This window comes from Rana temporaria, chromosome 1 (assembly GCF_905171775.1).
Source record: "Rana temporaria chromosome 1, aRanTem1.1, whole genome shotgun sequence".
In the NCBI taxonomy this organism is placed as follows: Eukaryota; Metazoa; Chordata; class Amphibia; order Anura; family Ranidae; genus Rana; species Rana temporaria.
Window position 1 is genome coordinate 339,118,241 of NC_053489.1, and position 26,741 is coordinate 339,144,981.

Consider the following 26,741-nt stretch of genomic DNA (forward strand, 5'->3'; position numbering starts at 1 on the left):
GTTCCTGGACAGATATCTATACAAATCGTCCCCCGAAGTCACCAAAAGTAGTACAAGAACTACTTTTGGGAACTGGTGCGGCACCGCACCGATTCGGACAGTACCATTGCCGGCAATAGCTGCTGATTTTGAATGTGTTTTGACATGTCAATACTCATTCCAAATCATACCAATGTGAACCTAGGCTTAAGGAAAGTGCCTGCATCACTTGCTGCCACACTCCGGCAGGAATGTTTACACTTTGAATCCATCCAAAATCAAATATTTCACATGCAGCTCCAGGCGAGAACAGACTCCAGACTTCACAATCACATCTTCAGTGCTGGCTTGGCTCATCTCTGAGGATGAGCTTAGTCATGTCCTGAAACCGCACGTGCAGAGCCGTCAGGAAGTCGGCACTTCACTGTGCTAATTGCAGTGAGACATTTTCCCGGTCCGTGGGTGCAGAAATCGGGAAATATCTCACTGCCTGTGATTAGCGCAGCGCAGAGATCACTTCCTGGCGGGCTCTGCACGTGCGGTTTTCGAACACGCCTGAGCTCATCCTTACTCATCCCCATCGAAACAATCAATTTTACCAGCAACAGGAACACTGCACACTGAGATGCAAAATAATCTTCTTCCTTCATTAATAGCCAGCAGGAATGATGTGTCCTGCTAGCTATTTTAATAAAGGAAACATTTTATTTTGCATCTCTTTCTATTGCTGGTAAGAATGAGATTTAAAGTATAACTTAAGGTAAGACATTTTTTTTTCTTTTTGGATAGAGTGGAATTTGATTGGAACACCTTTTGGCTTTTTATTGCTGTCTGTGCCCTTGTTGGGGAGATTCACCCTCTCTATTTGTCCTGTTTACCATTGTCATTGAAAGTAAAAGAAAATCCCAAATTTTGGGTTGTCCCCAGACAAGTAACAGAGGGGAGATCTTCCAATGGGGATTCCCTTATTTTGCAGGATTACTTGTCACTTCCTATTTGGCTTTGGGACAGAAGTGAAGGAAAACTAAAATGACAGGAGTTATTACCATTCTTTAATATATATAAAATAAAAAAAAGTAAAAAGTTTTGCCTTGTGTAGCGGGTGTCCAACTCTGGCATCTTCAACCTCTCCAAGCTGACTGTTGCAAGTACATAGGCTTTTCACAGGAAAGAAGTGAATGTAAAAAAAACGGATGAAAAACGGATGAAAAACTGATGAAAAACTGATGAAAAACTGATGAATACTTCATCCATTTTGACGCAACTGAACTGAATGAAAAGAATGGTCCGCATGTGTGAAAAGATCCTTAGGCCAATTTCACATGTACGGATTCCGTGATCGCTCCGTTAATCCCCGCTAAGCCAGCAGATGACAAGGCGGTCCCCGCACACTGTGCAGGGATCGCCCTGTCAGATCTCCGCTCTCCCCTATGTATTTTCCTCCGTCTGCAAAATCAAAGCACAGTGGACACCAATGAGATTGGGTGTCAGCGGATAAACATCCGCTGACAACCGATATCCCATAGGGATTAATGTACAGTATGTCTGTATTTAATCCGAAAGCGGATGGATGAAATACAGACATACGGTCCGCTAGTGTGAAAGGGCCCATATAATTACTAGTGGGTTTATGTAAGCTTTTAACTAAACTATTAAGTCAACAAATGTCTGGTGTCATAGCTGATCACAAGTGCAGCACCATGGCAACTGCAGATAAAACATAAGCCAATATCGCAGCTTCTTGGGTGTAAAGGGTAAGAGAGATTAGCCCTGTTTTTAAGTAAAACTACAGGAAAAACGTTTTTTCTTTTTCATCTGTGTCCCATTGTAGAATTTAGCTTCACTTCCGGTTCCATAACCAACATAGAAAATTATAAGAAATCCCTCTAAAGTGAGGGAATTCCTGGTTGTCCCCTAGGGTCACTAGAACTAGGGTCACTAGAACTAGAGTCCCCATTGAAAGATTTCTCCTCCATGCCTGTTCTGGGGACAACCCAAAATTGGGGATTGTCTTTTACTTTCACTTTCATTGATTAAAGTAAAAATGACAAATAGAGGATAAATCTCCTTGACGGGGTGAAGGGCAGCAATAAAAACCTGACAGGTGTTCTAATCCCTCTCCACTCTTTCCAAAACTAAAAAAATGTGTTGGTTTTTGTTTTAAACCCCTTTCACACTGAAGGCACTTTTCAGGCATTTTAATGCTAAGTAAAGCGCCTAAAAAGCACCTCTCAAGCCTCCCCAGCGCCGGTAAAGTGCCGCTAAAACTATCTTTACTGCTAACACACCCCAGTGTGAAAGGGGTCTTACTATGTGGTCTTTGGTTTCCTGCTTGATTTGCTTGCAGAGTAGGACCATACTGATGAAGTAGAGTTACTGGACTTCAGAAACCTAATAGTTGTGATGTCAAATGAGAGCCAAGAGCTACTAAATTTAGCAGCTTTTCTTGTTCCTTAAGAGGATGTTCCAGATCAATGTACTTTCAATTAAAGAGCCAATGGGGTGTATAAACAGCTGGAGTATTGTATTATGCTCAGCAGACATACCCTTGATGACAACTATCCTAAATGCAGCCATATTTCGAGATGACAAGATTTCAAAATCTGACAACCAATTATTTAGCAAAGTAAAATTATGATTTGTTGAACACCAAATATGACCTTATGTATTATGAATGTCTGTTAAGAAGTCTAAGGCCTCGTACACACGACCGAACATGTCTGCTGAAACTGGTCCGCGGCCAATCATAATGCTGATGCGGCCGATGAAATTGAGTTTGACACCCCTGACCTACTCTATCCGAAGCTGCAAATAAGGTTTTTGCTGGGGCTATACCATTAAGCTGAATATAAGTAAGGGTTTTCTCTTTTTAATATTCAGCCTTATAGTCTAGCACAAACTTTCTTTGATGGAGCTAGACTATTATGTCAAAAATGAAATTACTACAAGACCGGAAAAAAATAGCATTTTCTTTGCCATTGTCTCTGATTATTCCAAACGCACCTGTTCGATAAGCTCCTCTTCGCGAAGAAGGTAAAGCTTTGTGATGTTATATTGCTCTTCTAGAGCTAGTGCAAAGTGCTCAATTATATTGATTGACAATTTCTCCTTGAGGGTCATGATCATGTCCTGAAATGAAACCCAATTTTAGCACTATATATCGTTAGACATATCTAAAGCAAAAGTTCCGTTAAATACAGTGGCATGTTTGGTGTGTGAATATTACTATTAGAAGCTTAGATAAGAACATGTATAGACATATTTAAAGTGTATATCAGGGCAAAAAAAATATGCAGTACATTTCTGAAAAACATGCACATTTCCTATTTGTTATCCATAAAGAACCTGAAAGTACAGAAACTTTCCCGGCAATTCATTAGAATTGCAACTAATGCCGCGTTCACACGATAGTTTTTAATGACATTAAAAAAAAAACGTAATTTTTTTACAACCCGAAAAACGGTCGTGTGTACGCGGCATAAGTCCTGTTTTGGTCTAACAAGCATAGCAATTTTGTGGACTGAGTAGTGTCAGCCCTGCCCAGATGTCTTTTGCTAAACTACTCCAACTTTCCCCTACTTTTTTCACCACAGCACAGAGACTAATTATTCTGCAGTCCAGTATATTGACTAGCTAATTAGTCTCCTTGAGATAATACAGGCAAAGTGCACAGGACGTTGGAATTCTGACAATAATCAACAGGTATTTTTGCAATCATCGAACAGATATAGCAAAAAAGTTTTATTGATATCTGTCTAAAAGGAAGCAAATAAGAGAAGCTCATTATTCTGGTTCACATTGACTTTTATATGGAAAATTGCAGTAATTTGAGATTAGGTAAACTGCAGTAACCAAAGAGAATTTGTATTCCACTGATCTCACTTAAGAGAATTTGACTGCTGTGATCTAGCCCTCTTTGCATGACATTATAGTTTCTGCCACTGCTTTATTAACCAAGTCTAATCGCCTTACGTGTATGCCCATGACTGTTTTTGTGGCATTCTCGCCAAAAAGCAGCAGCTATTGACTTTTGTAAGCTTTGTAATCAATGAGATTCTGAACATGGGATCTCATAAGACTGCTGTCACCAGCATCATTTTTAGATGGATAACATGCTATATTACTGGTATAAAATGTATTGCAAGAACAAATAAATAACATGGAATCAATAAAACATTTAATTTAATAAAAATTTATTTATTTACACTAGAAACACTAAGCACATCTGGGTCTATTTAAAATGCGATTCGTCTAATTAATAGCAGTTGTGATTATACATTCCTGGTCCCTTGCTTGTGCAAAATCAGACAAAATAAAACAAACATTAAACAATGGGGGTTCTTTACTTGCCATTTAATGGCCAAAAGGCACAATTAACTCCTCCATCGGGCTGGTACCCAACCCTCTCTCTCTTCTCTCCTTCCACACACAGTTTCAGCATAAAGGAGTAAAAATAACCCAGATTTTCTCATATAAGCTTAGATTAATTCTACTGGACATTATCACTTACTATGGGCCAGATTCACAAATGAGATACAACGGCGTTTCTCCTGATACGACGTCGTATCTCTGTTTCTATCTATGCGACTGATTCATAGAATCAGTTACGCATAGATAGCCAGAAGATCCGACAGGTGTAATTGTTTTACACTGTCGGATCTTAAGATGCAATACCGCGGCCGCCGCTGGGGGGAGTTTGCATCGTAAACCAGCGTCGGGTATGCAAATTAGCAGTTACGGCGATCCACGACGGTTTTTCGCGTTCACTACGTCGCGGCTACGCTAGTTTCCCGTCGCAAAATTACACTTTTTTTTTGGTGCCTTAACTTTAGTCAGCAAGTGTATTGCTGTCTAAAGTATGGCCATCGTTCCCGCGTCGAAATTTAAAAATCAACGTCGTTTGCGTAAGCCATCCGGGAATACGGAAGTACGCTACGCGCGTTGCCGTTCAAAAAAATGACGTCACGGCACGCAAAGCACGGCGGGAGTTGGGAAACGGAGCATGCGCAGTAGGTCCGGCGCGGGAGCGTGCCTAATTTAAATGGCACACGCCCATTTGAATTGGCACGCCTTGCGCCGGAGGCCGCGGGCGTAGGTTTTCATCGCAAGTGCTTGGTGAATCAGGCACTTGCGATGAAAAATTGCGGCGGTGTAACGTATCTAGCATACGTTACGCCGCCACGATTCTAAGTGAATCTGGCCCTATATTCTTGCTCACTAAAAAGTTATTCTTTATTTTTATAGAGCCAGAATAAAAAAAGTAAGCATGCAACACCTTAACTTTATATTTCTTTATAGGTTCATTCAATTCTATTCTCTTCATAGATGACATAATTATATTATATTATTTCAATCAACTTAATTTCTCAATTACTTGTCGTCATATAGATGCCATGAAGCTATGATTATGACACTTCATTTTACATAATCTTATCCTACAATCCACTAGGTTATCTATTTTCATTTACATTTATAAGTTACTTTCCTGAATGATTACGCCTTTTTCTACTATACTATTGTACATGTTCTGTTGATGGAATATCTATTTCTATTATATTTTTGTATATGCTCTGTTAATGGAATTTTGTTGATAATTATAAAATTCAATAAAATATTTGAAACAGAAAAAAAAAGTCAGCATGCTATATTTTCATATTTCAGTATGGGTTCACAACAGGGCTGTTGGTCTATGCTAGGCAGTGTTTCACAGCACAGCCAGAAAACAAAGACAAGGCAAAAAGCCTTGCTTGGAATAGAGCATGTTCATACCATTGTGCTGCATTGGTGTGTACTACCACATGGTGCAGCATCATTTTATTGCAGTGCATTGCACGTGACCACATTACACAGCATTACAGCATATTGTAATGAACTAATGTGTTGAGACTTGAATGAATTGTCATATTGTTACACTTTAAATAAAGATACCAAAAGTAAACAGTGTGATGTGCACAACAGCACAGTGCACTGCTCCTCACTGATCCTACACAGCACACTAGCGGCCATGAGTTGTAGCTAAGTCCTGGCGAGAACCTTTTCTTACTTGTTCAACTCAGTTTAATAAAAGTGTTCAAATTTAAAATGCATCTGCTCCCCCCCCCCCCCTTTATGCACCTGTTGCCGATCTGGCGAGATCACTCACTATATTACACAGCCACAAATCTGGCTGTGTTTCTTTCGACGCAGTGTAAGCATTAGTTCTGTTGGGCAGCCATTACACCAAAACAGACCAAAATTTGAATTTTTTTTTCTAATGCATTACTGTGCACTGTGGTGAGCTGCAAAGCATGTGTGTTTGAGGCACGTTGAATGCCACCACAGTGCACTAACACACGTACGATGTGTTGCTATGCGTTGTGAAATATGTGAGTACTCCTTTATTATTATTACACATAAATTAAAAATATTTACATTGAACTGTAGCTGAAAATATTAAAATTGATTTATACCTTCACAGTTGTTTTCCTTTCAAATTTAAAAGCCTTTGTCTGACCATTTTCTAGGTAGATTTTAAGGACATTAGGCATGAAAAGAAGCGAATTCCCCTACAACAGAAAGGCCATTTTAAGAAACAGACAAGGTGGGGTACAAGATATTCATGTAAACATGCACGGAAGATCCTTAGAGAAGACCACATTCCTTTAACCAAGATTACATCTGCTTTACAGATTGCAATACTAGGAAAACCATTTTATAGTAAAATACAATATTGTGTAATAGCAAGTAAATGGAAATTGACAGGGGGCGGAGGTCCACAATATTCTCAGGAAATAAGTAAAATAAGTCAATACATTTTACAGGGACGGTAAAATAATGCTATAAAAATAAGTCAAATTTCATTTTTACAGAGAATGTAAAATGTTTTAGTTAATTTTTCCTAATTTTACTTAATTTAAAAGTGTAGATTAACAAATGTTTGTAGTTAAATATTTCTAATGCAATCCCAGTAGAATGAGCTGCTCTTTTTTGGAGCTCAATTTCTGCTGGTTTTAGAAAGTTAAAATGAAATATATACCTTGTTAAAAAATGAGAATATGTAATATTTACGCTGTGCATTTTCTTTAAGATAAATGTGTGTGTGTGAGGCCGGAACTTTAACATACAGTTGGCCCAGTAAGTCACACTTCACAAATATGCGTGTTACCATGGTACATTTTCCTTTAAATTCTGCTTACTTAATTTTTTATGTAGTGTACAGAAAGTGCAGCTTTCTTACTGATGAATGGTTCCACATTTAAAACCTAATAAATAACACACTGTGCCAAATTAAAAATGCAAAGGGTATGAATCCACTGATTTTGAAGAATGTACACCTCTGTGTTGACCATCCTTGGAAGCCTCAGGCTCAAGAAGTGGACTGTGCTTAACTTAACATTTTCTGATTACTTCTGGGGCGATATCCTTTTCAACCCCACAGTCCTCACATGACTTGGGGCCTGGTGTCCTTTTTTAGTACTTACTGATAATTTTTTTTCCCTAGTAGCGTATCTCCCATATCTACGGCTCCCTGCAGTTTTTGAGCACCATTTACAGCAAACCGTGCAAGATGTGGGCATCATATCATTTTTATACAACCTACTTCTTATGAATCTACATAATGCCTTACCCTCATATAAAAGGCTAATAGCAAACTACTAATGCACTGGTACTTAGTTCCTTTGTGGATCTCTTGTTCTGTTCCTACCCAGCCAGCTGCTTTCATGTTTGTCAGGCGGAGGAAACCTTTCTGCACATTTGGTGGTAATGCCCCAAAGTAAAAAGGTTCTGGATTAGGCTCTTTCGACTGCTTTATACCGTGGTTGGTTCCGTTTTCCATAAAGACCCCTACGAAACTCTCATTAAAAATAAACCTGAAGTCTTTACGTCTACTCAATTTAAACTGGTCACCCATATCCTCACAGTGTTCAAATTTCACAAAACTCTGGACCCAATTAATTTACAGCTACGTGCCTCCTTTCAGATGGACTCCATAACAATCTAACCTCTGTGCTTTTATCAAGATAAACACCTCCCTCTTTTCTTTTTGCAACAACCCCCCTCCGTCTTCCTTCCAGAGGTACTACAGAGGAGTATCCCCTTTTCTGGGATGTTCCTTTTATTCAACTATGGACAACCTTTTTGTCCTGCCCTCCCTCCTCATTTCCTCTTTCCCTCCCCCCATTCTGTTTTCTTAACCCTTTCTTTGTATACCCCTTCCTACTACCAAGCATTCCCCTCTCCCTTTCCTTCCCTTTTGGTTCCTTTGCCAATTTATTTTGGATAGTTGAGGACTAAATTGTCCTTATTGTTTTTCAAATTTATAGTATGTGTTGGTAATTCATTGCATGTCTGAATCAAGTATGTTTTGAAATGCATATGTATCTTCCAGTGCTTTGTGTTCATTTGCACTGTAATAAAACTTTTTGAATAATAAAAAAAATACACAGATTTTAACCACTTTACCAGGGGCCAATTTTGGCACTTCTCTCCTTCATTTTTTAGCAGACACCCTAGGGAATTAAATGGCGGTCATTGCAACTTTTTTTTCTCACGCGGTATTTGCGCAATAATTTTTGAAACGCCTTTTTTGGGGAAAAAAACGGTTTCATGAATTATAAAATAACAAAACAGTAAAGTTAGCCCAATTTTTTTGTATAATGTGAAAGATGATGTTACGCCGAGTAAATAGATACCTAACATGTCACGCTTTAAAATTGCGCACACTCATGGAATGGCGCCAAACTTCGGTACTTAAAAATCTCCATAGGTGACGCTTTAACATTTTTACAGGTTACTATTTTCGAGTTACAGAGGAGGTCTAGTGCTAGAATGTTTGCTCTCGCTCTAACGCACGCAACAATACCTCACATGTGGGGTTTGAACAGGGTTTACATATGTGGGCGGGATCTGAATGTGTGTTTGCTTCTGCGCGCGAGATAACGGGGACAGGGGCGTTTTTAATTTTTTTTATTTTACTTAATTCTTTTTATTTTTACACTTTTTTTACATTTTGTTTTTTTTGATCACTTTTATTCCTATTGCAAGGAATGTAAACATCTCTTGTAATAGGAATCAGTGTGACAGGTCCTCTTTATGGAGAGATGTGGGGTCAATAAAACCCCACATCTCGCTTCCAGGCTTACAAGCATGAAATCGGTGAAAAAAAATCACAGATCACATGCCGACAGCCGTGATTGCGACTTTGTTTACTTCCGGGTACCGGGCGTGACGTCGTAACGTCGCGCCCGGGCCTTCGCCGGTCATAGAGATGACTGGTGACCATCTGTGCTTTCCAGCACGGCCTCCCGATTCGCTCTCCGGGCCCCACGATGGCACGGGAGAGCCCGGAGAAGCACCACAGGTCGGCGGGAGGGGGGACGTCCCCTCCCGATGCCTATAAGAACAATCAAGCGGTGGGATCGCCGCTTTGATCGTTCTTATCGTGAACAGAATCGGCAGCTGAAGACGTCGATATCTGAATGATGCCTGTAGCTGCAGGCATCATTCAGATATCCAAAAAAGTCCTTATAATAGTGTATCAACAAAAAGATGAATCCAGCAGAAGTGAAGGTGAAAAGAAAACACCGATTGGGAATCCACCACCGCATGCAAGATGGACTCTCACCTTAATGCTTCGACCCATACAGGTCACAAAGCATATCAGCAGTATTCTCAATCAGATCTCCAGAAAGAACATCATGTCATGGATGGTACCAGCAAACAACCATACATAGGAAAAAACACAGAAGAATCTAGTGCTCTCCGTAAAAAACAGGTTTTAATGCTGCATAAAGCAATAAAAATGGGCACTCACATTTAAAAACACTCATGAGCCGAGTGTATGCTGAAACAGTATGTCAGAGAGGGATGCGATTGGTTGTGTAGTCACCTGGGCAATATAAATTGTACGCTATTGGGGACGTCTGGTGTACTCCCTCCACTTGACGCTGAAGAAGTCCCGCCCACGGGACGTAACGCGTACGTAAGGGGAGGAGCTACACAGGACGTCACCCCGATCGTCGCCGCTGAGGTCTCTGACATACTGTTTCAGCATACACTCGGCTCATGAGTGTTTTTAAATGTGAGTGCCCATTTTTATTGCTTTATGCAGCATTAAAACCTGTTTTTTACGGAGAGCACTAGATTCTTCAGTGTTTTTTCCTATGTATGGTTGTTTGCTGGTACCATCCATGACATGATGTTCCTTCTGGAGATCTGATTGGGAATACTTCTGATATGCTTTGTGACCTGTATGGGTCGAAGCATTAAGGTGAGAGTCCATCTTGCATGCAGTGGTGGATTCCCTATCGGTGTTTTCTTTTCACCTTCACTTCTGCTGGATTCATCTTTTTGTTGATACACTATTATAAGGACTTTTTTGGACACGTGGACATTTATTATCACTGGCATATTTTTTACTGTGCAATTATTTATTTATTTATTTATTAGTTTCAAATTTGCGCTGCACTTCTTCACTTGATTTATGTATTTTGGGAAATTTTTATGAATTTGTCCTCAGTGCTGGCTTGCATACGTTAGTTTTATTTTATTTTACATTTATTCCAGCGCTGAATATTTCACACTATATATCATTCAGATATCACCGCACAAAGCCGAGGAGGTCCCAGGGACGTCCTCGGTCGTCAAGAGGTTAAACACATGTGCAGCATATATGTACCCATAGTACGAAAACTCACTCACCTGAGTGTGTCCATTGACAATTACTTCTTCTGCAAATCGTACTTTTACCGGATTACTTTTTAATCTGGCCCTCTTTTCCGCAGTAAGAAAGGAAGACTTGGGACTCTGTGTAAAACAGAATAAGGTTAGTGAACATAAGCTGTCATCCTTGAGTTATTACACATCTTATGCTGACCATACACATTACAGTTTGACAGTACAATATCTTTTAGATCTAATTTTTTTTTTAGATCTAATAACTTTGTAGTCCAAATACTTGGTAAATCTAGAGAAGATTATGCAAAGATTGTACAATTAATCAGTAATATGTATTGTCAAATTATGTTAAAAATACATAAAGATAAGAGAACTTTCTAAAATACTATACCCTAATTGATATGAACATGTGGGCTCACTAGACCTTCTACAGTAGCACTAGCATTATACAACATGTATCCCCGGATCCCCAAAATTCCCATAATATAACATCACAAGGAAGACTAATCAGAATGTAGAATGAGGCAAACTAAAGAGTGAAACAGCTCCAACCTGGAAAAATAATCCCCTCATCACTAATTTGATGTTGCTTTTGTTATTAAGCGGTTGAAAAGATATACATACATCTGTATCAGAAACAATATGTTTGATATAATATGTACAGAACATTACCTATTATCGACACATGATATAGACTAGATAAAAAAAAACATTATAATGTAACAGCATTAAAAAAAAAGGAAATAGGAAAAAGAAGTAAGAGCTTGGTTTACAGAAATTCTGTTAATTACTAAAAGCGTTTTCATAGAGCTGCTTTGTAGAAAGTTAAACATTTTAATAGGATGGTGATTATATAAAGAAAGTTGTAAAATCCAGTTCAACTGAATAATAAACTTTGCTTTGAGATGAGTTAGGTATTTATTCCAGGGCTTGCAAAGTTTATGACATTGATTTGTTTCATCCTAAAAAATAAATCTTTAAGGTTTATAAAGTTTACTTAGTATTCAGGCCATTTATTGGGGTTTGGTAGGTTGTTGTTTGTCCAAAAGTTTGGAGTTAGTGACTTTGCTGTGAATTAACTTCAGTTAATAACAGTTTCTTGAAGGTTGCAGTTTAAGTTAGAATGTAGAAAAAATTCTGTCTTTTCAAATAAACCACACAATGCAAAACATAAATGTGGCCCTTATATGTATAGTTAATGTAAACTACAAATAAAAACACAGAGTAATACTTACTGAGGTACTTCGAAGAACTGTTATATTAATGGTGTCAGCAGAATCTCTGTAACATAAGCACATATATGTTTTTTACACCCTGTATTCATAATAGAAAAATATTTAACATGTAATACTGTTTACAGCTAGTACTTAATGTATTCAGTTACATATTTGCTGACTTAAAGCAGAATTATTTTACTGGTTTCTGAAGTAACAATACTACCAAAGATGTATTATTACAACACTATCCAAATTGTAGATCAGAAATGAAAAATAATTCTCCAATCATCTATAATGTATATGAATAAATGTTGATCTGTGCTTAGCTGGGTGAGTTTAGTCTGGCAGTAACATGTGGCGTGGGACCAGGAGGTTGGTACCCAAACTGTAGAACAGAGCACAGAATCCAGAAAAAGGGTTGAAAGATTATTGAATTGTGGAGTTGTAGGTAAACAGTCAACAAGGCAAATGGCAATCTGTAATCACAACACTAGTACAATCGTTATAACTGCGACACACTCTTGTGGGAACAGTTCCAGATATTCTACTGTAGCAACTCAGTATTCACTGGTGGTACAAGAACAAACACAGTAACAAATGCAGCAATGTTTGTGGCCCACATCTTTCAGTACTGCATATGTCACACTTGCATGGTCTACATTGCTGGGCACTACATCTGCAAGAGGGAAAGCTGACTGGCGAAGTAGTGGCACAAGCGGTTCTTGAGGAGAAGTAGCGGAACCTATATAAGAATCTTCCATTCAACGGGCAGCAGAGCATATAGTATTGTCTCTAAACTTTCCCTCCTCATGCAGGAACCTTTCCCTGAGGCTAAAGCCTCGTACACACTCGCGCAGTTTTTTGGACGACCAAAAGTCAGATTTTTGTGGCAGTCTCATGTCGAAAGTAAAGAGGTTACTAACAATACAACATTTTTCGTATGACAGAATATAACGTCAGAAGTGACGTAATGTGTTGAATAGTTATGTATGTATTCTTTCATTTATGAGCATGCATAGTCTTGCGCTTACGATTTTTTTCGTACGAAAAGCATACTAATGAAATGAAAATTGGATGTTGTGTTCACATCTGACAAAAATGTTATGGTCCAAAACATCCAGCTTTTGTCTGACGAAAAAGTGAAATCGGCTTTCGAAAGCACCCTACTAACGTTCCGAAAATCGTCAGACAGCTCGTGGTAAGAATTTTGCCATCTGATTTTTGATTTTTTGATGGAAACCCAGCCCCCTTGTGAATTCTCCAATAAAAAAAAATTATGTCAGATGCAGAGGAGGAGTATTCAGAATGAGTCCTACGCACCCCTTGCTTTCTCTGAGCCTTTTCTTAACTGCACCAAGGCCCATATTACACTCCAAAAAATAGTTGATTATAAAAAAAGATTGAGCTACAAAGACAGAGTAGTTGGTTGGAAAATTAAAGTTAAAAGTTTTTTTCCTGCATTGCTGCTCTTCTCTGAAAACTTTTATCCTCAGCACTGGTCCCAAGTAGTGTACCAACTATGCTGACAGCTATCCTTTTGCTTATATTTTATTTTGGCCTACTTCATGTTAAGCTCAGTAACACATATCATTAGAGTTGACACTGCCAGATGACATAAAGTGAGATTGCTGGGGGCCCCGTGAAAGTTTTCTTATGGGGCCTTAAAGCGGGGGCTCACCCAAAAATAATTTTTTAACATTACATTCAGCCGAGTTGTCCTAATGACAATCGGCTGTGTTTTTTTTTTTTTTTTTCGTACATACAGTATTTTCACCGCTGCTTCCGGGTATGTCTTCTGTGGGACTTGTCGTTCCTATCTGAATGACAGGCTTCCGACCGTCGCATACAGCGCGTCACGAGTTGCCGAAAGAAGCCGAACGTCGGTGCGGCTCTATACGGCGCCTGCGCACCGACGTTCGGCTTCTTTCGGCAGCTCGTGACGCGCAGTATGCGACGGTCGGAAGCCTGTCAATCAATTAGGAACGCCCAGTCCCGCAGAAGACAAACCCGGAAGCGGCAGTGAAAATACGGTATGTACGAAAAAAAAACCAGCCGATTGTCATTAGGACAACACGGCTGATTGTAATGTTAAAAATTTATTTTTTGGGTGAACCTCCACTTTAAGGTCTGCAGTTACACCTCTGCCAACATAGACAAATATACTGCATATAGCATTGCAGCGTAGGAGGAATTTTAATCAATGCACAATCTATAGAACATCATTGCTACAAAAATTAGACGTGTCTAATAACAGCATGTTAAAATACAAAAACTTTTTATCCCAATTCCTGCATAAACATCTTACAACACAATAAGTACTATCTTTTTCTTTTTCCACTGTCATGCATAATCCAGCATGGTTAATGTACTGCTAAAAGCATGCTCCTCTGCACTTAGCATTATACAGTGGACACATACAGGATACATTACCTGATCATGTCGGATGCTTTCTGAGCATGAATGTTTTCCACATTTTCATTGTTTATTGCAGATATCTGGTCACCTAGTAAAAGCTTCCCTTCAGCTGGACCTCCTGTGAAATGTTAAGTGAAAAAGGTCATACATACGTGTCAATAGATTCCCATTAGATTATGCCATTTGATACAATAATTATGCCATGGCTTGTGCAAGTTGTTTGCTTACTGTAGGTCATATTTAGTTTTTATTTACATATGCCATTTCACTGTTGAGCTTTAAGGCTTCATTTCCATGGACGTTTTTACAGACACTTTCTTTGGCCTGTAAAAATACAGCTTAAAAACGCCTGTCCATGTTTATTTTTTTTATTTAAAAAAAAAATAAAAAAATTTGAGCTGGAGAATTTTTTGAGCGTTTTCGCGCATATTTTAACGTCTGCCATTTTTACAGCTCTACTCTGGAGCTTCAGAACGCCCTGGTCCTGCGTTTTTTTTACAGATCAAAAACGCCTATGCCATTTGCAGCTCAAAAACGCCTATGTGGGCATGATGCCATAGAATAACATGGACAGGCGTTTTTAAGCTGTAAAAAACGCTCAGAAAAGTGGCTGTAAAAAGGTCAGTGGAAATGAAGCCTAAATGTTAAAAAGCAACCTGGGGCCAGAAGTAGCAATGGTTGAGCTTATAATAGTATCAAGAAAAAACGACTATGCTAAAAGCAGAACATGCACCATATTAACTGTAATGTAAATTCTGTGTAATCCACCTCAACCAGATGACAGAGGGTAACTCACAGGGTCAGTAAGGGGATAAAAGGAGTGTACTTCCTGGACTCTGTGTGCAAGTTTCTGTCTGTCTGCATCCTGCATTACCAATCACATTTAGACTTCCAAGGCACGTTTGGATCTGATTGGTGGCTATTAGAAGGCTCTTTGTGCTGACATTAGCAACATAAGCAGGTGTATTCCTGGATCACCAGATTACCAAAAAAAGAGAGTGGAACAAATATGTACATTATACCAATGCCTGGATGAAAGTACAAAGTACTGAGAATGTGAGCCATGCTCCCTGTATACTTTTAAAGCAGGGGTCTCCAAACTTTCCAAACAAAGGGCCAGTTTACTTTCCTTCAGTCTTTAAAAGGGCCAGATTGTGGCCAGTGAGAGCAGAAAATGCTGCAGCATTAATATGAGTAAACCATGCCCCATCACTGATGTCAGTGGGAGGAATAGTGCCCCATTGTTTGTATCAGTGGTAGAAATAGTGCTTCATCACCAGTGTCTGAAAGGAAGAATAGTGCCCTATCATTGGTATCAATGGGAGGAATAGTGCCCCATCATTGGTTTCTATAGGAGGAGTGATTCTGCATCATTGGAATAGTGCCCCATGGTTGGTGTTAGTGGATGGAATGGAATGGGCAGGATAAAAGCAGACAAAGGGCCATATCCAGCCCATGGGCCGCAGTTTGGAGACCACTGATCTAAATGTTCAGTTTACATTTTTTCCTTGAGTGTACTTTTAATTTCAGTCAGGATAAAATTCTCAGTACATGCATATCTAGTTGTGCAGTTGCTGATTCTATTCAGTTGTGAATCCTAGCATCCCAAAAGTAAACATTACAAGTCTCTTCTCAAAGGGTGACTAGTTGGTTACATTCACAGAGCTACTGCCATTGGGTTAGACTTTATTGTGTGGAGTGGTTAGTTTGCATGTATACAACACAAAGGAGCTTGGTGTTGTTGCAAACAGGTCTCAGTCAAGCGGTGTCATATGTTGAAACCTTTGTGTTATATTCGATTCCCATCCAGTATCTAAAAGACTGGAAAATGTGCATAGAATGCCAACATGGAAATGAGATCATACCAAAAGCATCATTGGGCAGGCGCATCCAAAATATATGATATGCGGTGGCCAGATTTCCAATGAATCAAGGCAACTCTTCAAAATTCACAGGGCTGAGCCCCTGAACGTGGTTTACTTTTATAGTATTTTCTTATAACTTTATTGTTACAAATCAATAAAACTGTAGGAATTATATTCTACAATAAATAGTGCAAAGTTGTTTTTGGGCCTTTATGTTCCATGACGTGGGCAAGTACCATAGTTTCACCTGCTGCTCACATGCTGCCAGGGCACACTCGGTTTGAAGTCTTTCAATGTTTTTTTCAGATACAAGAGATTGTAAGAATAAATAATATTATCGGCATGTATTATTTGAAAAAAACTATTTTTAGGGATAGAATGTAGCTATACTCTGCTCTGCTTTGCAGAACTACACAGTAGTTATGCTTTGATGCTCCTTCTCACCAGCAGATTCATTGAAAACATTATACTTCCGGGAGCCAGGAGGCGGGGTCTAGCTGCACAGTCATGCTGCACTAGAGCTCCGCTCTGTGGGGAAAGAAAACCGCAAATAATTGATTTTAATAGAGCTGCAAACGAACAGAAAACGACGGGTCGAGTTCCCAGGAGGTGAGGAGAACCATTTTATTGAAATATGGTGCTGGGGGGTGCCAGAAATAAGGGTAAATCCAACCCTAATAGCACGGCCCAGCAGATGAAGGGCTCTGTAAAAAAGGCGGCATTCTCCTCAGCCACCTCAGCTACCTCAGAGTCTAATACTGAGGGGAAAGGCAAGCAACGCTTGTTAAAGGGAATGAAATCCGCAGCTTCTCTGAGGAACATGGACACGGACAGTGAGGAGGAGGACTTGTCTAATACCCCACAAATAGCTACATTAAGTAAGACAGTCCCCTCAGAGCTCTTAAGTCAATTCGAGAAAATGCTGAATAAAGCGCTAAAGAGAGCAAATCACCACTAGTCTAACTAAGGAAATAAGAGACTTGGGCTGCCGCACAGAGACTTTAGAGGCAAAAATGGACAAAATTGAAATTTATACTCAAGATTGCCAATTAGAACTAGATGCGCTTAAAGAGGAGAACTTGGTACTTCATAGCAAACTAGAAGATTTTGAGAACCGCGCCAGGAGATCGAATTTGAGATTCAGGGGAATTCCTGAGACGGTCCTGGACCTTTCAGGTACCATTCTAGCACTGTGTCAGGAGCTAGTGCCGGGACTGCCTGTAGAACGCCTGGAATTTGATAGAATACATAGGGCATTAGCCCCAAAAAAATCTGAGGGACCCCCCAGGGATATCATTGCAAATTTCCACTACTACAGAACAAAAGAGCAGGTTCTGGAAGCAGCCAGAGAGAAGAGCAGTTTAACATTCCAGGGAAACAATTTCCAGATATTCGCCGATCTATCGCAACTGACAATTACCAAACGGCGTGCAATGAAACCCCTTTTAGTGGAATTACAACAGCGAAACATAAAGTACCAATGGGGATTTCCCTTCTCCCTCAGATTTACATTCCAGGGCTCAAAGATAGTGTGCAGATCACCTGATCAATTACACCAAGCTTTAATTGATCTGAAGCTCATTGATCACAGTATCACACACAACTCCTCCCGCAGAAGATCAGCATCAACATCTTCCCGCAATGGCATCATTCAACCTGAAAAGAACAATGGAACTCATCACACAAACAAACGAGGAAGATTTGTGTCTCAACCCCAAGACCAAGAGGATACCATGGACTGACCACCTTCCAGAGGACCTCATGAATTTCTTCTTCCCCTGGTCACAAGAACACTTCACAAGAAAAGATGTACAGATTGCATGGATTGAGAACTTGATGTTTTTTATTTTTTTATTTTTTTTTTTTACTCTTATTTTTAATTTCTACTTTTAAATTTTTCTCTTTTGACCCAATTTTATTCTCATTTTCACCGCTTATTGCGATTCTTATTTTTCATTTTTTACCTTGCACTCCTACCTTTATCACATTCTTACTTCTTTCCATTTTTTTTCCACTTTCTCCCCCACTTTTTATTTCCTCACCTCCTCCTCACCTCAGGGTGGGGAGGAGGGGGGGGGGGAGGAAACGACAAGGCCTGCCTCTTCATTCGCAGGGTCCCTCAGACTTATGACATCCCACACCATTTAATTACACCCCGGGTACCTAAGAGACACCTCTAAAACCCATTATCTTATCCTCCTCTAGTTATAATATCCAAAGTTGCTTCACCACATTACACCACCTTGTGCACTAGTAGCCCAGTCAGCGTCCAGGCGCAAGGCGAGTTTTGGTGTGTAGAATCTGCATTGTTTTAATGGTCAATAGGTAGATACCCAATCTGACATATATCTGATCAATAGAAGCCTAATCTTACCCAAACTATTGGACCTACTTGAGGAATTTCTTCCTAAAATTCCAATGGAACACATGATCCAATTAAAACATCTTTGGTATAGGCTAATGAATTCTACAATCTCTTTATTTAATTAATTAAGGATAGTTAACCCCCTCTCATATCTCTCGCCTAAACAACAGAAGGCGAGTAGTTAGTGTTATCCTGTTCGAAATGTTATTAACAGCTTAGTTGAGAAAAAACACCTCAGACGGTGTTTACTTGAACATATTTACAGCGGTTTTCCACCGCACGGAACCAACCTGTGCTCCACCATGATCTCCTCAGTTCCCCGCAAGATTAAGCGGGGGATTGATGGGATCCCCTTTTCCCCTGGCGGGGTTAGTCCATCCCCGCCACGGGTAAACCTAACAAACTTTATTGGTTTATTGTTGACTGTTTATTTACTAATTTTTTCTGTGTTTCCCTTCCTTTTCAAGGTTGAATACCCCAGAGACCCCTTTTCCTCTTCTTTCCCCAAGTCTGCAGGGATTGGGCTGGCCAGATGTCCTCCGGTTTATCACGGTAAGATGGACAGAGAAGTAAAGCTACCATGGCACCATTGAATATATTGTCGTTAAATGTACAGGGATTGAATGTGCCACAGAAAAGAACCAAGGCCTTCAGAACATTTCAGGCCAAAAAAGCCCATATTGTTTGCCTACAGGAAACTCACTTTACTACGAACACGACTCCTAGATTTTTTAACCCCTCCTATCCACAAGTCTATTCAGCCTCTGCTTTAGTCAAAAAAAGGGGAACCCTTATCGCTTTTCATCGCACCACACCATTCACTCTAAAAACGGAAATCAAAGATCCAGAGGGCAGATACATACTATTAACAGGCCAATTGTTAGATACGGAGATCACGATAGTATCTTATTATGCTCCTAATCTAAACCCGTTACCCTTCTTATCGCATCTTTTCCAAATAATTAATTCACATAAAATAGGGACTCTCCTCATCTGCGGAGACTCCAACCAAGTCCTTCTTCCATTCTTAGATAAAACCCCCTATGTCACACCTAAACACCAAGCTAAATGGACCCTTCCCAACTTATTAGCCAAATACAATTTAGTAGACACGTGGAGAGAACACAATCCCACAAAACAGAACTACACATACTTTTCAAACCCACACCAATCCTTCAGCCGAATTGATCATATTTTTGTGACAATCGGTATGGTCCCTGAAATGCTATATTCAAATATAATACCCATCCCTTGGTCAGATCACAATGCGGTGTACACCACAATGGCATCAACCATTCAGAAAAACCATGATCCCACTTGGTATCTTCCTGAAATTATACTCAAACACCCTGCCCATTGCCAATTGATTGAACAAGCTCTAAAAGACTATCTAGAACTCAATGCAAGCCCTGAAATATCCCCACTTACATTATGGGAAGCACATAAGCCAGTCCTCAGAGGAGCATTCCAGCGGCAAATAGGGATCTTAAAAAAGGAGCGAGCACTGATGGCAAGAAAATTGGAAACAGAATTCAACTTAGCATTTCTGGCCCTACAAAACTGCCAAACTCAAACTAATAGAACTCGGCTGGACAAAGCACGTCTGGAATACGACTTGTTCTTAACCGATTCGGCGAATAGAACACTTAATAGATCTAGACATGCTTTCTACAAGCAAGCTAATAAACCAGGGACATATTTAGCTAGAGCGCTAAACACACTCAATAAGACTTTTAAACCCATAAAGTTAAAAATTGCCAACAGGGTTCTCTCCAGCAACCCACTTAAAATAGTTCAAAAGTTTAGCTCACATCTAAAACAACTCTACTCAGAAACTACTGTATTTGACGAATCTAAAGCTGACTCCTTTTTTGCACAAATTAATCTTCCACAAATAAGTCAATCACAGAAAGAACAGTTGGAAGAACCAATTACGCAAGAGGATGTAGCTTTAGCCATTCGGGAACTCAAAATTAACAAAAGACCGGGACCTGACGGGTTCTCGGCAAACTACCTCAAAACTTTTACTGAGTTACTTTCACCCAGACTGGCAGAGGCATTTAACAACTTACTAGAGCAAAAAACCTTCAGACCTGAAACGTTGCTAGCAACGGTTTGTATGATTCCCAAACCACATTCGGATGACACACTTTGTAGCAATTATCGTCCCATATCTATGCTTAACATAGATATAAAACTATTAGGTAAAATACTAGCTACCCGCCTTAACAATTTTATCGGTACTCTAATCAATCGAGATCAAGTAGGTTTCATGCCATCCAGACAAGCGGGCGATAATATATGCAGGGCATGCCTCTTGGCCAACATAGCAAAGAAAAGGGGTATACCGGCGTGTTTTCTCTCTCTGGACATCAAACAAGCTTTTGATTCTGTTTCCTGGGCGTATTTAAAATATACTCTACAGAAATGGGGCTTTGGCCCTAATTTCACTAATTGGATTATGGAACTTTATAATAACCCTAAAGCTTATGTTAAATACGCAGGATATAAGTCTGACACATTTGATATCAGAAGAGGAACACGTCAGGGCTGCCCGTTATCCCCGTTATTATTTGCCCTCCTTATCGAACCGCTTGCTCAGAAAATCAGATCAGACCCCACTATCCTAGGTATAGAATTAGGAGGTCATAAACATAAATTATGCCTATTTGCGGATGACATTCTTTTATTTCTTTCTTCCCCGCAAGTAACTGGCCCTAATCTCATCCCAATACTTGATAGATTTGCGACGTTCTCAGGTCTAGCCATTAATCCCAAGAAATGTGTAGCACTAAACATATCCCTCTCAAGACTAGAATTAAGTGCAGCCACAGTAGGTCTTCCATTTACATGGTCGGATAAGAGCATCCCGTACTTAGGAACACACGTAACGGCTGATACATCTGATTTATTCTCTTATAATTATCCCCCTCTTCTTAAACAGATAACAAACTTACTCAAATCCTGGTCCCAGCTCCCATTATCCTGGTTAGGTAGGATCAACGCAGTTAAGATGACAATATTACCAAAATTGTTGTATCTTTTTAGAGTGCTCCCGAGTCCAATACCGGCTTACTTTCTGAGGATAATACAAAACAGAATGACGACCTTTATATGGGGCATATCTAGGCCCAGAATAAAGGCGAAAATCTTGCATCTCCCCAAAACTCAAGGAGGGTTAGGATATCCAAATTTTACAAACTACTATAGGGCAGCGCAAATTTCAACCTTGGCCAAATATCATGCAAAAAAGGAAACACCTCTCTGGGTAGCGATTGAGGCAACCGAGTGTGATCCCATCCCTCCAGCTAACTTACTATGAATTCTTCCCAAGCTACGCGGGAAAATCTGCAATCCAATTATTAAACATTCTCTCTCACTATGGGATAGCTATAAATCCAAGTATTCACTGGTGTCCCCTCTCAACCCACTGCTTTCATTTTATAAAAACCCAACATTTTATCCAGCATGGATCTTCCCTAACACATTCAAGGAATGGGTAAGGAAAGACTGTATATATGTCTATAAATTTTTGGATTCATCGGGTATCATGCCCTTCCCGACAGTATGTAAAAAATACGGTATACCTCAATCAGAATTGTTTCGATACCTCCAAATAAAAAATTTCGTGGAAACACATCTGACCTCTTCGGCTCTGAAAAACCAGATGTCACCTTTTGAAAGTATATGTAAAGATAATCCACATGTAAGAGGTACAATTTTGGTTCTGTACTTGCAGTCACTATCCCACAATAACACAACAAAGCTTCCTTATGTTCAGAAACGGGAGAGTGACCTGGGTATAGAACTTAATACCTCGGATTGGAATCAAATATGGCGAAACACTAAATCGGCTTCCTCGAATATAATAGCATTGGAAGCGGGCTATAAGGTATTAATGAGATGGTACCTGGTGCCAAGCAGAATAGCTAAATATGCACCAAACTGCACCGGACATTGCTATAGGGGTTGCATCACCGAAGGTACATATTTTCATACTTGGTGGACGTGTCCAATAGTACAGAAATTCTGGGATAAGATTTTCAAGATGGTAAATGCGGTGACTAAATTGAGAATACTTCCAGACCCTAAATTGGCACTACTGAATTTAAAGCCCATCAATCTAACACACACACACTTCAAGCTACTAACACAACTCTTTACGGCAGCCAAACAAACCATAGCAAAAGCTTGGAAAACTCCAATTTTATCAACGACGGAAACAAAAAATAGAATGAATATTGCTATGACGCACGCCAAAATGGAAGCTTTAGAAACGGACATGATCGCCAACTTTGAAAAAATATGGAACCCTTGCATACAATATGCTATACCAGAAAATTTTAATAAAGGTGTAATGATGCCATGGTAGCTTTCCTATACAAAAATAACCGTTGTACATTTCATGCTTTGACGATGGATCCTAGCCCATCCCTGCAGACTTCCTTACCTGCCCCCCCCCCCCATTTTCCTTCCTTTTCTTCCCCTCTTCCTTTTCCTGATCTGATACTGTATAAGGTAGTACCCTCGTGTATCTACCGTTAACTTTGAAAAGGTAGCACATTTTAGAAATTTAAAGTTGATAGGTAGTAAGGTTACATTAAATAAGGACGTATTATCTTTGATATACTATCCACTAGCCACTAGGACAAGTTGTAAGGATTACATATTTGGCTATGTTAACTACTTAAACTCTTCCTGCGATAGTACACAGAACATGGCTAAAATATTCCCGTTTATTGTTGTTTAAGAAAGATGATACTGTTAGTCAATCTTATGTTATAATAACCACCTGATTACTGTAACGAATGTATGCTTCATGTACAATTTATTCTTGCATTTAATAAAGATATTCTTGACAAGGAAAACATTATACTTCCTGTGTTGCTGATATTTAATTGACACACTTTTATACAAGTATAAAAAAAATTGAAGAGCAAGTAGATACAAATAAACGAAAGTCAAACCAAAAAAAAGGGTACAAAATCCTTTATGCGGACATCCCAAAAACTACAAGAAACAGAGTGTTGGGTAGAGGTGTTTCACACACTTCACGTGCGCTTAGTCATTGGTTAATGACTAAGTGCACATGAAGTGTGTGAAACGCGTCTACCTAGCATTCTGTTTCTTGTAGTTTTTGGGATGTCCGCATAAAGGATTTTGATCTACAGTGGTGTGCGGCCATTTCTTTTATTTTCATTGTATGTGGAGGCGAGCCGAGGCGAGCAACTACTGGATCATTAGGCTTCCTGGTCTCACCTGGAGCGGTGGGTTTTCTTGTTCTATTGCAAAAAAAGGGTACACACTGAAATAATTGCTCAGAATAAGTGTTCACAGAAAACATCCTATACTTTCTCTATAATAAGAGGGTAGTTTGGCTGTCTCCAGTGCTTTGCCTTACTTTAGGTTTAGAATGCATTTTTAGGGACTCATTTTTGCACAATTCAATTATATAATGCTTGAGGATCAGGCAAACCTTTAATTTATTCAAAAGAATAGAAGCACTTACCTGCATTGACAACGGTAACGGTAAGGGGTAGATTTTGAGATATATCAAAGCCATAGTTTTCAAAATAAGGATCTTTTTTTATCTCTAACGTTAGATTCAAGAAGCAACCATACTGATTTGGTCCAATAGGAGGACTCTCCTCAGTAGAGATCCTTGCACTGTGTAGAAAACAATACAAGAACAATCATGCTAGATGAATTAGCAGCAACATTTGAATGAAATTCTATTGTCATCAATATAGTACCTAGTTTTAAAATTAGGTTTCTTACATATATACTGTATACGGCAATGTAAAAAGCAAATAACTCAGGTAGCAGATCTAGCTGAACTGTGGAGATTGCTATACAAAACCAACAAGAAAGTGGGGCTGCTTCTACAACAACCAGTCAGCTCTTATATGTTGTGTTCTCTCAGCAAATAAAAAAATAAAACTCATCAAATTTAGATGGTAAGGGTTAGGAAACCTTCATTCCCTTCATATAAAGTGACCTTACTTGAAAGGCAAACATGCTATGTATATGATTTAGTGGTAATACTCTTTGAAATAAACCATACAATGGAAAAAAATAAATACAAATAATACACCTGTAATCATCACACTCTGGAAAATGTGTCCTCTTTTCTTTTTTAGTCCCACACATTTAAAGTGTTATTTAGACATCTTTCTAATTCTTTAGTAGAACACACAGCACTTCAGATTCTCAAATAGCCTAGTATGACTCTCCTTTGTAGTTCTGTCTTTGGCATTTCTTTATTCCAAAGTTATACTCTTTTTTTTTTTTTTTTCATGAGGTATTTCTGTATTTTATCCAGCCCCTTCATCTGCAAGTGTCATAAAGGTAACTGAGTGGAGACCAAGGAGTTAACAATTAAATAAATAGATTATACTAAGCTTACCGGGATGAATTATCTCGTGACCGTCGTAGCCATCTCACAACCATCTGTTCTATTCGGTGTCCTTTGCGGGTCTGAAATAAATTGGTGTCTGGATCCTCCATTTACCTAAAAAGAATTTGAAGACTGAAAATGAATGAGCCAGTTTGAGACGGATAAACCACCTTCCATAATGATTACCTACAATAGAGCCAATGTTGATGAAAACTTTCCAGGGTAACAATTTTTCAGATTTGTGGGGGTAAATTGTATGTTCCTTCTCAGCAGACAGCATTGAACACTATTTTCATTCAAATTCCTGAAGGCCTGACAGTACAAGAGCTAACAGCTGCATTACAGAATTTCTTCTCTGATCTAGTGTTAAGGAGCCTGTGCATGCATCAGACACTAAAACACTCAGGCATTAACCTACTCTGGCTGCTGTTCAAAATACTTGTCCACACTCTTGTCCAACATAACCATCATTCTGTGCTATAATTGTGTGGTTTAGTACATGACCATCTTTCCCTGAACACACTACAACTAATATGTTCCTTTTCTTCAAGCTCAGTCATACTATGTATTGCATTTACACATGGGAAACGGCTACATTCTTAATGGTATTCCAACATACTTATAGTGCACCACATGAAGCATGTCACCCCACCTTGTGATAGTAAAAAAGATCAATAATAAAGGTATAACGTATTTAAAAATAATAGGATATAATACATTAATTAAAAAATAATAAGGGCTCATTCACACTTAAGCAATGCATTGTGTGCGCATGTTGGCATTAACAAGCATTGTTTTAGGGCAGCCTATGTATTGCCAAAATATGCTTGATCCTTTTTTGGCATGATGGGTCCCCTGTTCTCCGCCACAACTCTTTAAGCCTCTAGGTCCCTTAGATCAGTGTTTCTCAACTCCAGTCCTCGAGGCACACCAACAGGTCATGTTTTCAGGATTTCCCTCAGATGAAACAGCTGTGGTAATTACTAAAGCAGTAAAACTAATCAAATCACCTGTGCAAAAATAATGGAAAGCCTGAAAACATGACCTGTTGGGGCGCCTTGAGGACTGGAGTTGAGAAACACTGCCTTAGATACATCTGCTTATAAGTTGTAGGCTGCTCACAGTCACCTGTGTAATGTAATCAGAGCTTCAATGTAAACCTGAATTTTTTTTTTTGTACAGTATAGGATTTCATGTCATCTGTACCTGGTCTTACCATGAACAGTTAATCCAGCTCTGAGCAATCCTCTTATGTTTTTTCAGTAAGATAAAAACTGACACACAGAGAAATAGTAGTCAGTTCTACCCCCTTGCTGTGAGTGACAGGTGATTTACATATCTCATTAAGGAGCCTGAGAGAGGCATTCTGTGTACTTCCCATCCCTCCTCCTTTCTTCTCCCAGAATTGGCTGCTCCACACCATGATTAGTGTCAGGTGTTGACCTTTCTGGGTTTTAACTGGATGTTAGTGATCAAAGCAGAAGTTCAGTGTGAGGCCTCGTACACACGGCCGAGGAACTCGACGTGCCAAACACATCGAGTTCCTCGGCCAGTTCAGCCCTGAAGCCGCCGAGGAGCTCGGCGGGCCGAGAGCTCCCATAGAACAACTAGAAAATAGAGAACATGTTCTCTATTTTCTCGACGAGTTCCTCGGCGGCTCCATCGGGCCGAAAGTGTACACACGTCAGAGTTTCTCGGCAGAATCAGGCTCTGACCGAGTTTCTCGCCGAATTCTGCCGAGAAACTCTGTCGTGTGTACGAGGCCTAAGAAATACACAGGAGAAAATGCATGTTGACAAGGCTAGTGTAGAGGTGGGTGGGAAGTCTAGTGACATCACGACCCCACC

The 26,741-nt window shown here is 39.5% G+C and overlaps 1 protein-coding gene across 1 annotated transcript in view; it reads right to left on the reverse strand.

The window, feature by feature from the left end:
* FRMPD1 (FERM and PDZ domain containing 1) overlaps positions 1–25,004 on the reverse strand; it is a 66,863-nt gene extending 41,859 nt beyond the window's left edge. The window contains exons 1-7 of the mRNA XM_040361467.1: positions 24,904–25,004; positions 24,007–24,164; positions 14,283–14,385; positions 11,871–11,916; positions 10,660–10,764; positions 6,429–6,524; positions 2,983–3,108 (exon numbers count right to left, since the gene is read on the reverse strand). Of these exons, the coding sequence (XP_040217401.1) occupies positions 2,983–3,108; positions 6,429–6,524; positions 10,660–10,764; positions 11,871–11,916; positions 14,283–14,385; positions 24,007–24,164; positions 24,904–25,004 (735 nt within the window). The remainder of the gene's footprint in view (positions 1–2,982; positions 3,109–6,428; positions 6,525–10,659; positions 10,765–11,870; positions 11,917–14,282; positions 14,386–24,006; positions 24,165–24,903) is intronic.
* Positions 25,005–26,741: the final 1,737 nt, after the last annotated feature.